Source organism: Tachypleus tridentatus, chromosome 7 (genome assembly GCF_004210375.1).
Source record: "Tachypleus tridentatus isolate NWPU-2018 chromosome 7, ASM421037v1, whole genome shotgun sequence".
Lineage (NCBI taxonomy): Eukaryota > Metazoa > Arthropoda > Merostomata > Xiphosura > Limulidae > Tachypleus > Tachypleus tridentatus.
Window position 1 is genome coordinate 111,624,862 of NC_134831.1, and position 13,830 is coordinate 111,638,691.

Below are 13,830 nucleotides of genomic sequence, written 5' to 3' on the forward strand. Positions count from 1 at the left end.
CGTAACATTCGTTTGCAAATGGTTCTTCACTAATGAGACTTGAATATTCCATAAAAGCCTATTGTGACTGACCAGTTTCCATGCCCTAGCTATCCACGAATGAATTATTCACAAAGGTTTATGCTATAAACTTTAAAGTGAAATGTGAGAAAGCAGTGTACATTTGCTGATGAACGAACGGTTTCTATTTTAGGTGACAGGAATTATAACCAGAAAATACCAAACTAAGGAATGAATGCCACTCTTCTGCATAGCACTGGGTTTTCTGTTTTTGTAGGATATTATAAATTCTGATTAATCTTGAATTTTTGTTTCTGAAATCAAAAACTCATTTCAACGTATACGTTAAACATTTAAATATTTATTATTAAAATTACTCAGTTTTTAAATTAGAAAATTCAAGTTCTACAAATAAAGCATTTATAATTTGAACTATCTGAAGAGGAGTTGGAAGCTTAGCAGAATATTTCTGTGACGATGTTACGTCTCTCTTCAGTTTCCAGCAAGTGGGTCGGATTCAAAGTAATCGATTTTATGGTCGATTCTACTTTTTAGTCTTCCACCTCCTTACATAATTCTCTTGAATTACAGTGGTAGATATAATGTAAAAAGGTTATCGTTTGAGTAGAAGTACAAAAACATGTCCAAGGGTTAAGCAGATTGGTATCCATCTGGTTGGTAGCTATAATGTAAAAAGGTTATCGTTTGAGTAGAAGTACAAAAACATGTCCAAGGGTTAAGCAGATTGGTATCCATCTGGTTGGTAGCTATAATGTAAAAAGGTTATCGTTTGAGTAGAAGTACGAGAAACAAAAAACATGTCCAAGGGTTAAGCAGATTGGTATCCAACTGGTTGGTAGCTATAATGTACAAAGGTTATCGTTTGAGTAGAAGTATGAGAAACAAAAAACATGTCCAAGGGTTAAGCAGATTGGTATCCAACTGGTTGGTAGCTATAATGTACAAAGGTTATCGTCTGAGTAGAAGTATGAGAAACAAAAACATGTCCAAGGGTTAAGCAGATTGGTATCCAACTGGTTGGTAGCTATAATGTACAAAGGTTATCGTTTGAGTAGAAGTATGAGAAACAAAAACATGTCCAAGGGTTAAGCAGATTGGTATCCATCTGGTTGGTAGCTATAATGTAAAAAGGTTATCGTTTGAGTAGAAGTATGAGAAACAAAAACATGTCCAAGGGTTAAGCAGATTGATATCCAACTCATCTGGTTGGTAGCTATAATGTAAAAAGGTTATCGTTTGAGTAGAAGTATGAGAAACAAAAACATGTCCAAGGGTTAAGCAGATTGGTATCCATCTGGTTGGTAGCTATAATGTAAAAGGTTATCGTTTGAGTAGAAGTATGAGAAACAAAAAACATGTCCAAGGGTTAAGCAGATTGGTATCCATCTGGTTGGTAGCTATAATGTACAAAGGTTATCGTTTGAGTAGAAGTATGAGAAACAAAAACATGTCCAAGGGTTAAGCAGATTGATATCCAACTGGTTGGTAGCTATAATGTACAAAGGTTATCGTTTGAGTAGAAGTATGAGAAACAAAAAACATGTCCAAGGGTTAAGCAGATTGGTATCCATCTGGTTGGTAGCTATAATGTACAAAGGTTATCGTTTGAGTAGAAGTATGAGAAACAAAAACATGTCCAAGGGTTAAGCAGATTGGTATCCATCTGGTTGGTAGCTATAATGTACAAAGGTTATCGTTTGAGTAGAAGTATGAGAAACAAAAACATGTCCAAGGGTTAAGCAGATTGGTATCCAACTCATTTGGTTCGGGATTATACAAAATAGGAAAGTTTTAACACTGACTGTAGCAAATAGTTAGATCGCGTCTCTGATGACCAGGAAGACGTTTTTGAATGTTGATTGTTTAGGTTTTAATTTAGGGAAATCAAGGGTTTTGAGCTAAGAGATGAGATAGAGATTGTGGTTTACTTGTTTGTTTTGTTAAGAGGTAGAAATCTGTGCCCACCACAAGTATAAACTGGGATTTTATAGTCACGAACCTTCAACTTTCTGCTGAACCACTGGGAGGGGGGGTACAGCATGAGTTTACAGGTTTCGAACAAATCGATATTGACGTTTACAGATTTTGAAGGTAGAGATTGACGTTTGCTGCTATTAACTAGGTCGATATTGACGTTTACAGCTTTTCAACAGATCGATATTGACGTTTACAGCTTTTGAATAGGTCGATATTGATGTTTACAGCTTTTGAACAGATCGATATTGACGTCTACAGCTTTTGAACAGATCGATATTAACGTCTACAGCTTTTGAACAGGTCGATATTAACGTTTACAGCTTTTGAATAGGTAGATATCGATGTTTACAGCTTTTCATACGTAGAAATTGGCGCTTACAGCTTTTGAATGGTCGATATCGATGTTTATAGCTTTTGAACAGATCGATATTGACGTTTACAGCTTTTGAATAGGTCGATATTGATGTTTACAGCTTTTGAACAGATCGATATTGACGTCTACAGCTTTTGAACAGATCGATATTGACGTCTACAGCTTTTGAACAGGTCGATATTAACGTCTACAGCTTTTGAACAGGTCGATATTAACGTCTACAGCTTTTGAACAGGTCGATATTAACGTCTACAGCTTTTCAACAGGTCGATATTAACGTTTACAGCTTTTAAACAGGTCGATATTAACGTTTACAGCATTTGAATAGGTCGATATTGACGTTTACAGTTTTTGAATAGATCGATATTGACGTTTACAGCTTTTGAACAGATCGATATTGACGTTTACAGCTTTTGAATAGGTCGATATTGACGTTTACAGCTTTTGAACAGATCGATATTGACGTTTACAGCTTTTTAATATGTAGTGATTGACGTTTACAGCTTTTGAATAGGTCGATATTGACGTTTGCATCTTTTGAACAGATCGATATTGACGTTTACAGTTTTTGAATAGGTCGATATTGACGTTTACAGTTTTTGCATAGGTCGATATTTACGTTTACAGTTTTTGAACAGATCGATATTGACGTTTACAGCTTTTAAATAGGTCGATATTGACGTCTACAGCTTTTGAACAGATCGATATTGACGTTTAGAGCTTTTGAATAGGTCGATATTGACGTTTACAGTTTTTGAACAGATCGATATTGACGTTTACAGCTTTAGAATAGGTCGATATTGACGTTTACAGCTTTTGAATAGATCGATGTTGATCTTTACAGCGTTTGAATAGATCGATATTGATGTTTACAGCTTTTGAACAGATCGATATTGACGTTTACAGCTTTAGAATAGGTCGATATTGACGTTTACAGCTTTTGAATAGATCGATATTGATGTTTACAGCTTTTGAATAGGTCGATATTGACGTTTACAGCTTTTGAACAGATCGATATTGACGTTTACAGCTTTAGAATAGGTCGATATTGATGTTTACAGCTTTAGAATAGGTCGATATTGATGTTTACAGCTTTTGAACAGATCGATATTGATGTTTACAGCTTTTGAACAGATCGATATTGATGTTTACAGCTTTTGAATAGGTCGATATTGACGTTTACAGCTTTTGAACAGATCGATATTGACGTTTACAGCTTTTGAACAGATCGATATTGACGTTTACAGCTTTTGAACAGATCGATATTGTCGTCTACATCTTTTGAATAGGTAGTGATCGACGTTTACAGCTTTTGAAAAGGTCGATATTGACGTTTACAGCTTTTGAACAGATCGATGTTGATCTTTACAGCTTTTGAATAAATCGATATTGACGTTTACAGCTTTTGAATAGGTAGAGATTGACGTTTACAGCTTTAGAATAGGTCGATATTGATGTTTACAGCTTTTGAATAGATCGATATTGATGTTTACAGCTTTTGAATAGGTCGATATTGACGTTTACAGCTTTTGAACAGGTCGATATTGACGTTTACAGTTTTTGAATAGGTCGATATTGACGTTTACAGCTTTTGAACAGATCGATATTGACGTTTACAGCTTTTGAACAGGTCGATATTGACGTTTACAGCTTTTGAACAGGTCGATATTGACGTCTACAGCTTTTTAATATGTAGTGATTGACGTTTACAGCTTTTGAATAGGTCGATATTGACGTTTGCAGCTTTTGAACAGATCGATATTGATGTTTACAGCTTTTGAACAGATCGATATTGACGTTTACAGCTTTTGAATAGGTCGATATTGACGTTTACAGCTTTTGAATAGGTCGATATTGGCGTTTACAGCTTTTGAAAAGGTCGATATTGACGTTTACAGCTTTTGAATAGATCGATATTGATGTTTACGGCTTTTGAATAGGTCGATATTGACGTTTACAGCTTTTGAATAGGTCGATATTGGCGTTTACAGCTTTTGAAAAGGTCGATATTGACGTTTACAGCTTTTGAATAGATCGATATTGATGTTTACAGCTTTTGAATAGATCGATATTGATGTTTACAGCTTTTGAACAGATCGATATTGACGTTTACAGCTTTTGAATAGGTAGAGATTGACGTTTACAGATTTAGAATAGGTCGATATTGACGTTTGCAGCTTTTGAACAGATCGATATTGATGTTTACAGCTTTTGAACAGATCGATATTGACGTTTACAGCTTTTGAATAGGTCGATATTGACGTTTACAGCTTTTGAATAGGTCGATATTGGCGTTTACAGCTTTTGAAAAGGTCGATATTGACGTTTACAGCTTTTGAATAGATCGATATTGATGTTTACAGCTTTTGAACAGATCGATATTGATGTTTACAGCTTTTGAACAGATCGATATTGACGTTTACAGCTTTTGAACAGATCGATATTGATGTTTACAGCTTTTGAAGTGTCATTAATATTGGAGATTACAAGTTTTGAAACTAAGTAGAAACTGGAGTTTACAGCTTTTGATATTTGAAGGTTTCATTAGCTAGAAAACCAGAAGACAACAAAATTTATGTTCGGTGTTAATCCTAGTTCTGTAGTTCCTCCAAATTCCAAATAGTCTGCCTTTTATCTTATATCATTACTTTGAAACAATGCTGTAACAGACAAAATTAAGCCTAATATTGCCTATAACAAAAACTGTAGTTTTTCCCGCAATTAAACACGAAGTATCAAAATATTTACGTAAAGATATGCTTTTCCATAATTAAAATAACGCATAAAAACAAACTTTCCAGTAGTTCGACATAATCTATAATTATAAAAGTGTGTGTAAGTTGGTCTATGTGTGGCCACCGTCAGCCCAATATGAAAGAACCTAGAAACCTGAAATTAAGCACATACTAAGTGAGACTGTTCACCTTGGTATTATTACTTTTGCACGTGTGAGGTACGTGACGTCAGCAAGCAAAAATCCACATTGAAAACAGTATGTAACCGCCATTGCTCCTAGACTAAAGAACTTAGAAATATAAAACTTTGCACCCATTCTAACTGGTCACTGGGGGTTTGAACCTGGTTATTATTACTTATCTACGTGCTTGCGCAAGTGTATCTTTTTGTGAAGCAAGCTAATGCAAAACCACACTCGAATTTGTGACTGTCGTAGCACCAACCGCAAAGATTTTAAAAACGTGAAATTTTACACCAATATTAAGTGAGCCCTGAGGATCTGAATCTTATCACGTGCGCGCTCACTTGCATGCGCATCTTTGTAACGAAACAAGCTATCAAAACCCACGTGGGGTTCCTTATATACAGATAGAACTCACAGACAAACAGACTCGCGCACGTGCGTTTCTGTGTTTACGTGAGCACCATAGCTCCAAGATGAAATAACCTGGCCACCTAATATTTTACAAACACACGAAGTGCACCCTGAAAGTTTGCACCAGCCTATTATTGCTTATCTACATGCACGTGTATTTCGTTATGCGAAAAAATACATGGGAAAGAAACGTGCACGTGCATGCGGATATTAATAGTGAAGCAATTTAACGAAAACAAAAAAGTCCTTCTTTACATAAAAAACTTCTAATGTATACAAAATCAAGTGCGTTTTGGTTATAATACGTTCTAACAATCGTTTTTATATCCTCTTGCTTAGCAGTAAAAGTAAAACCAAATATTGTAGTAACAATGGCCTGTTGTGAAAGTAGAAAAACAAATACTTAAACTATAAAACTGAAACTGTTTTATAATTTAGAGGCTCCGTTAGTTAAATAGGTTTTCGTCTTCTTATCATTTAAGTTTAAAATCGAAGGACAAGTCAGAGGGAAGGTTACTTCTATGAACATCCAGTAAAGAAGTGACAAACATGTAAATTACACTTTTGTTTAAATGGGTTCAGAATACACGGACCGACAAAGTCATCTACAAGTCAACATAATAACCCGAGAGAAGATGAATACGTGTGATAGTTCATAACAAAACAGAGGAAGGAAACATGATGTCAAATTGTTTACTGAAATATAAAAGATTTTTTTTAAAGGAACAACTACAAATTCCAAGTCGAATTCACGTGTAAACTCATATTTGCACGAGTGTATTTTATAGAGGATTACGTCACATAAGATTGTCATGTAGAGCACGTGTTAAGCTGGGTTAGACGATCCTCTCACTGAATAATGTATAAAACTCAGCTTATAACAAACACAATTTTTGTTCTGTTTCGCAGCTTGAAGAAGTACGGATTGGTCAAGAAGAGTAAAAAAGCTGCCTGTCTCGTGCAAGAGACGTCTGGTCATTGGTCTCTAGTGATGTGTTTTGTTTTGTTTAAGAAATAAATTATCTTTATAATTTTCAAAATACCATTAGATCCTTAGGACTGAGTCTCTTCTGTTAGCAACTTCAAACACATACCTTTCTCAGAACGGAGTGGGACCCGGCATAGCCAGGTGGTTATGGTGTTTGACAACTCGCAATCTGAGGGTCGTGGGTTCGAATCCTCATCCCACCAAACGTACTCACCCTTTCAGCCGTGGAGTGTTATAATGTGACTGTCGATCCCAATATTCGTTGGTAAAAGCGTAGCCCAAGAGTTGGGGGTGAGTGTTGATGACTATCGTTAAGTCTTTCGCCGCTAAATTAGGAGCAGCTAGCGCAGACAGAGTCCTTGTGTAGCTTTGCGCGAAATTCAGACCAACACCAAAATGGAGTCAGAAAACTACAGTTTTATACATAGCTATCTCAGAACGGAAACACAGAGCTACAGTTTCACACCCACCTTCATCACAACGGAGTTACCAAGCTAATTTCACACACACCTCAATCAGAACGGAGTCACCCAGCTAGTTTGGCACCCACCTTTCTCAGAACGGAGTCACCCAGCTAGTCTGACACCCACCTTTCTCAGAACGGAGTCACCCAGCTAGTCTGACACCCACCTTTCTCAGAACGGAGTCACCCAGCTAGTCTGACACCCACCTTTCTCAGAACGGAGTCACTGAGCTTTTCTCTGTTCACGATCTTCACAGCTACCTTTCTTCCAGTTACACAATGAACACCAAGTTTCACCAAACCTGAAGAAGAAAAGTGAGTGTTCAACCTAATTTGTCAATGAGAGTATACAATAATATGACGTAACATTCACAACGCAGAAAGTATACAATAATATGACGTAACATTCACAACGCAGAAAGTATACAATAATATGACGTAACATTCACAACGCAGAAAGTATACAATAATATGACGTAACATTCACAACGCAGAAAGTATACAATAATATGACGTAACATTCACAACGCAGAAAGTATACAATAATATGACGTAACATTCACAACGCAGAAAGTATACAATAATATGACGTAACATTCACAACGCAGAAAGTATACAATAATATGACGTAACATTCACAACGCAGAAAGTATACAATAATATGACGTAACATTCACAACGCAGAAAGTATACAATAATATGACGTAACATTCACAACGCAGAAAGTATACAATAATATGACGTAACATTCACAACGCAGAAAGTATACAATAATATGACGTAACATTTACAACGCAGAAAGTATACAATAATATGACGTAACATTCACAACGCAGAAAGTATACAATAATATGACGTAACATTCACAACGCAGAATGTATACAATAATATGACGTAACATTCACAACGCAGAAAATATAAAGTACATGTTGTTGACATACTTTATGAACATTTGATGCAATAACAACAAAAAAAAAATCATTTTAAAATTTTATTTTAATCAAGGCCAATCAAGAGTAAACTATATACATAAATACACAGACGTTCCTGACGTCAATGGAGCCTTTTCTCCAGTTTCCTAGCATCATAAAAAGAATCTCGAACCTTATCTTACATCGAATGTAGGCGAATTGAAAATGTTGTTTGACGCTAAGCAATGTAAGATTATTTGTAATGAAATCAAGCTTTCTCTGGCGAAATAAATGAGTCGAAAACACACGGGTAAGATTTAATATGAAACACATGACATCAAGACAGAACTCGTGCAGACAAAAGGCTGCGGCACGTAAAACTGATTATCCCGTTGCTAAGCAACCAATCTAACGATTAATACACTTTTTCCCTCCTATCTTTCTCATTTATTGTGAAATTGATACTGTAGGGGTGAGCAAATTATCTCGGAATGATTTGTACTTATAAATATCTAGAAATGACTCTCTTTATTTAGCTGGGATACCAAGGTTAAGAAAGGCTTGACTCTTTAAACTGTGTTAATATTTTAACTTTAGACTAATCTACAAGAACAAGTGTCCTAAAGGAAATACGTTATTTGTTTTTTTCAGTCTCTTTACCAAGACATACATTAAATCCAAGGGCTGTAAAACTAGGAACAGTGAATGTGGGAAAGTGTTTTTTTTTTTTTTAGTGTCTCTTTAGCAAGACTTAAGTTTCATTCGAGGACTTTAAATGTAACAGAGGTGATATCTATAAGCTAAGATATTTTCAACAAAATATTTGTTAAGCATTAGTACCAAGCACCAACCTGGGTTTGGGTTCACTTTCTAAGCGTTAGATGCATTCACACGTATCGTTGAGCTACTGTTAACATTTGAATGTTTTTTTATCCATAAAACAGTATTTGAGAGTTATGACACATACGACACCTTTCACACAATATGGGCCTAAACAGTTATGTTAAAGTTCGATTATAGCCGTCCCGAATTGTCATACTGTGATCAGATAGAAACCAGCCAGCCAGCCAGCGGAACCTAGAATTGTCATACTGTGATCAGATAGAAACCAGCCAGCGGAACCTACTTTCAAAAGGGTTGAGTATGAAGGTTTAAGGCGATTAATGGAATTGACTGTCATTTTTATAATGCTGAAAATACTTTGGATATTCAGCTCCATTATACAGATTATTATCATGAAAGTCGAGGCTGGAATCACTAAATAATTTATCTTATTATAAATGTAGAATGTGTGGCTGTATAGATGTTGGTCAGTAACTGAATAACTTATTATAGGTGTAGGATGTGTGGTTCTATAGATGTTGATTAATCACTGAATAATTTATCTTACTCTAGGTATCGGATGTGAGGTCCTATAGGTTTTGGGTAATCACTGAATAATTAATTTTACAGATGTAGGAAGTATGGTCCTATAGGTCTTGGTTAGTAACTGAATAACGGATTTTATAATAGGTGTAGGAGTTGTGGTCCTATAGGTGTTGGTCAGTGACTGAATAATTCATCTTATGATAGGTGTAGGAAGTTTGATTATTTAACTGTTTGTTAATCACTGAATAATTCATCTTATGATAGGTGTAGGAAGTTTGATTATTTAACTGTTTGTCAATCACAGAATAATTTATCTTATTGCAGGTGTAGGATGTGTGGTTCTATAGACGTTGGTCAATAACTGAATAATTTATCTTATTACATGTGTACAATGTGTGGTCTTATAGGTGTTGATGAATCATTGAATAATTTATGTTATTAAAGGAGTAGGACGTATGGCCATACAGGTGTTTATTAATCACAGAATAATTTATCTGATTCTAGATGTAGGTGTGGTCTTAAAGGAGTTGGTTAGTAACTGAATAATTTATCTAATTAGAAGTGTAGAATGTGTGGTCCTATAGATGTTGGGTAACCACTGAATAATTTATCTTATTACAAGTGTAGGATGTGTAGTCATACAGGTGTTGGTAAGTAACTGGTTTATTAACTTATAGTGTAGGAAGTGTGGGTCTATAAATGTTCGTTAATCACTGAATAATTTATCTTACCATAATCGTATGATGTCTGGTTCTATAGGTGTTGGTCAGTAACTCAATAATTAACTTATAGGAGTAGGACATATGGTCCTATAAGTGTTGGGTAATCACTGAATAATTTACGTTATTATAGGTGTGGGATGTGTAATCCTATAGGTGTTATTGAATAACTGAATAATTTACGTTGTTATAGGTGTGGGATGTATAATCCTATAGGTGTTATTGAATCACTGAGTAATTTACGTTATTATAGGTGTGGGATGTGTAATCCTATAGGTGTTATTGAATCACTGAATAATTTATCCTATTACTGGTTAGGACGTATTATCCTATAGAGGTTGGTCAATAACTGAATAATTAACATATTATAGTGTCTGGTGTGGAGTCATATAGCTGTTCTTTAATCACTTAATAATGCATCTTATTATAGATGTACGATGTGTGGTTTCATTGGTGTTGGTCAGTAACTCAATAATTAAGTTATTATAGGTTTAGAATGTGTGGTCTTACAGGTGTTGGTTACTCTCTGAATAATTTATATTGTAACAAGTGTAAGATGTGTGGTCCTATAGGTGTTGTTAATCACAGAATAATTTATCCTATTACAGGTGTAGGACATATTGTCCTTTTGAGGTTGATCAGTAACTGTATAATTAATATTATATGTGTATGATGTGTGGTCCTATAGGTGTTGGTGAATCACTGAATTATTTATCTTATGACAGGTGTAGGATGTGTGGTCTTATAGCTGTTGTTTAATCACTGAATAATGTATCTTATTATAGGTGTAAGTTGAGTGATTCTATAGGTGTTGGTCAGTGATTGAATAATTAACTTATTGTAGGTGTAGGATGTGTGGTCCTATAGGCATTGGTGAATCACTGAATTATTTATCGTATGACAGGTGCAGGATGTGTGGTCCTATAGGCGTTGGTGAATCACTGAATTATTTATCGTATGACAGGTGCAGGATGTGTGGTCATATAGGTGTTTATTAATCACAGAATAATTTATCTGATTCTAGCTGTAGAAGGTGTGGTCCTATAGGAGTTGGTTAATAACTGAATAATTTATCTAATTAGAGGTGTAGAATGTGTAGTGCTATAGAAGTTGGTGAATCACTGAATAATTTATCTTATTTCAGGTGTATGATGTGTGGTCAGTAACTGAAAAATGTATCTAATTATAGGTGTAGAATGTGTGGTCCTATAGATATTGGTCAGTAACTAAATAATTTATCTTATTATAAGTGTAGGATGTGTGGTGCTATAGGTGTTGATTAATCATTGAATATTTTATCTTTTTACAGGTGTATGATGTGTGATATAATAAGTGTTGGCTAATCACCGAGTAATTTATGTTGTTACAGATGTAGGATGTGTGGTCATGTAGGTGTTGGTTAATCACTGAAAAATTTATCTTATTACAAGTGTAGGATGTGTGGTTTTCTGGGTGTTGGTTAATCACTGGAATAATTTACCTTATTACAGGTATAGGTTGTGTAGTCCTATAGGTGTTCATCAGTAACTGAATAATTAACATACTATAGGTGTAGGGTGTGTGGTCTTCTGGGTGTTGGTTAGTAATTGAATAATTAACTTATTGTAGGTGTAGGATCTGTGGTCCTATAGGTGTTGGTGAGCATCTGAATAATTTATCTCATAACAGGAGTAGAATGTGTGATCCTCAGGTATGTGTCGGCCATTGAATAGTTTAAAAGTGTACAATACTTAATAACTGATTCAAAATAAGCTGTGTCAAACTTTAGGAGTGTCAAACTTGAGGAAGATCCTTGAGGTTAAATGTTGTGGAATACACGTTACATTGTTCTGGTTAGTTTGAGTAAAGTAGCATGTTTTGTTATTTTGGTTTGGTGAAGAAAGTAACATTCATCATAGATTGTTCTCGAACACAAACGTAAGGTTTTATATTCAGCTTATCTTATCTGGAGCTGACAACATTATTTCCGTTTTTATACATATAAAAACAAAGAAGAAGCACACCTTAAAGTTGACACAAAATGTGATACAACGATATCATAGATGAGTAGGTCCGAGAGGTTCTCAACATCTTTCAACTGACAGTAACAGCTGAGGTGACAGATGAACTTCATCCTGGAATTTACTTCGCTGCCCATTGATGGTTTCGTCGTCTTGACAACCAATTTATATAGCATTAAATAGCCTAGAAGTGCATTGTTGGGCGAATTGATACAAAGTACAGGGATTTAGGTAAACTACCAATAACGACGTTGAACAGTTTACTCAATGGATATTTTGGAACTCGATCCAATTTTTCAAGATAAAAACTTTATAAATGATTAAATTAGACTACGTTTGTAGATGTAGTTAAACTTTTTATTACACTCGTTTGTAGCTTTTACGTTTCTCAACGTTGTTCCTATGTAGGTGAGATGGATGGTTGTAACTGTTACGTTTCTTCACTTTGTTCCTATGTAGGTGAGATGGGCGATTGTGCGCTTCTGGAAATATAAATTTTAAAAGTAATACTCCTGAAACACCGGTCAGTTCACGTTTATCGGCAGAGGTTAATCGAAAACGATAACCAAGTAAACTTAACATGTTTGTTTTTTAACATTGGTATTTACGGCACACTTTACTATATGAAATTCAACGTAACTAAATATATATGTATATACGAGGTACAGAGTTAGTTTCAAAACACGTCGCAGCGAAAATTAACATGTAAGAGACTATACATTGAGTCACCATATATCCCACGTGTTCTCTATGAAACACAGCTTACGCATCTAGCTATTATTTTAGTTTAGTTCTACGAAGCCAGATGTTATGAATGGACAGGACTGACAGGAAGAGATTAAAAAAAATTAAGAAAGGTAAAACATGAATGATTAGTTTCGAAACTAATATTTTGTATCTGGTCAAAGTGATATTTTAATTGAATCACAATGTAGCCGGTATTTTAAATGTAACAGTAGGCCTATAGAGGGCTACCGTAGATTCCCAAACTGATGCTTCCTTCCCGTACGTGTCCTAAACAGTTTGAATCAAACTTATCCAGCTACAACAACATGAAAACCATTACAGTGATGTATGATATGTGCCACGTCATACGTTTTATTAAAATCACGTATACATATATATTACATATGCATGTATTAATTACGCATTACTCTTAACTTATCCATTGCGGATCTAAAATCAGACGCTTAATGAATTGAGATCTACTTTTGTCTCACAAAAGCTATTTACTACGAGGTCTTTCATTTAGTACCAAAACTTGTCTTAAAATTATTTGAAACACCATGCTGTACAAGTAAAAAATATCTAAAAATTTCGTGACTTTTGTCACAATCGTTAGGCCTAACAGTTTTCCAACGCTTCGCTAGCTCTAAGTCGTAACATTCATCAGTTTATCTGCAGAGCTGATTGCAACAAATGACGACATCATACGATTTTTAACGAGAACTTTTTATTTTAGCGACTAGAGTACATTACATTACCCTGTGTCGTCATTTGTTGTCTTTGTCATACGTCGGTTATCTGTGAAAAAATGTCACGGAAATAGGCTCTCCAACTTCTCTTCATGTAGTCATGCAGATGTTTAATGGTGTGATATGTTGATCAATCCATGCCACCTTACCCACGTGTAAAAACAGTGAAATACGCTCTCCAACTTCTCTTCATGTGGTCATGCA

At 35.1% G+C, this 13,830-nt stretch overlaps 1 protein-coding gene across 5 annotated transcripts in view; it reads right to left on the minus strand.

Annotated features, from left to right (window-relative positions):
- The window catches only part of LOC143256403 (serine/threonine-protein kinase BRSK2-like), a 90,833-nt gene that overhangs the window by 65,341 nt on the left and 11,662 nt on the right, over nt 1-13,830 (minus strand). For 2 of the 5 annotated variants that reach the window (XM_076513602.1, XM_076513601.1), the window contains exon 2: nt 7,361-7,455. The exons of 2 other annotated variants lie outside the window; for them this stretch is intronic. In XM_076513602.1, the coding sequence (XP_076369717.1) occupies nt 7,361-7,455 (95 nt within the window). Of the gene's footprint in view, nt 1-7,240; nt 7,277-7,360; nt 7,456-13,830 lie in introns of those variants that run through there. One more of the 5 variants, XM_076513604.1, reaches the window with a different exon arrangement.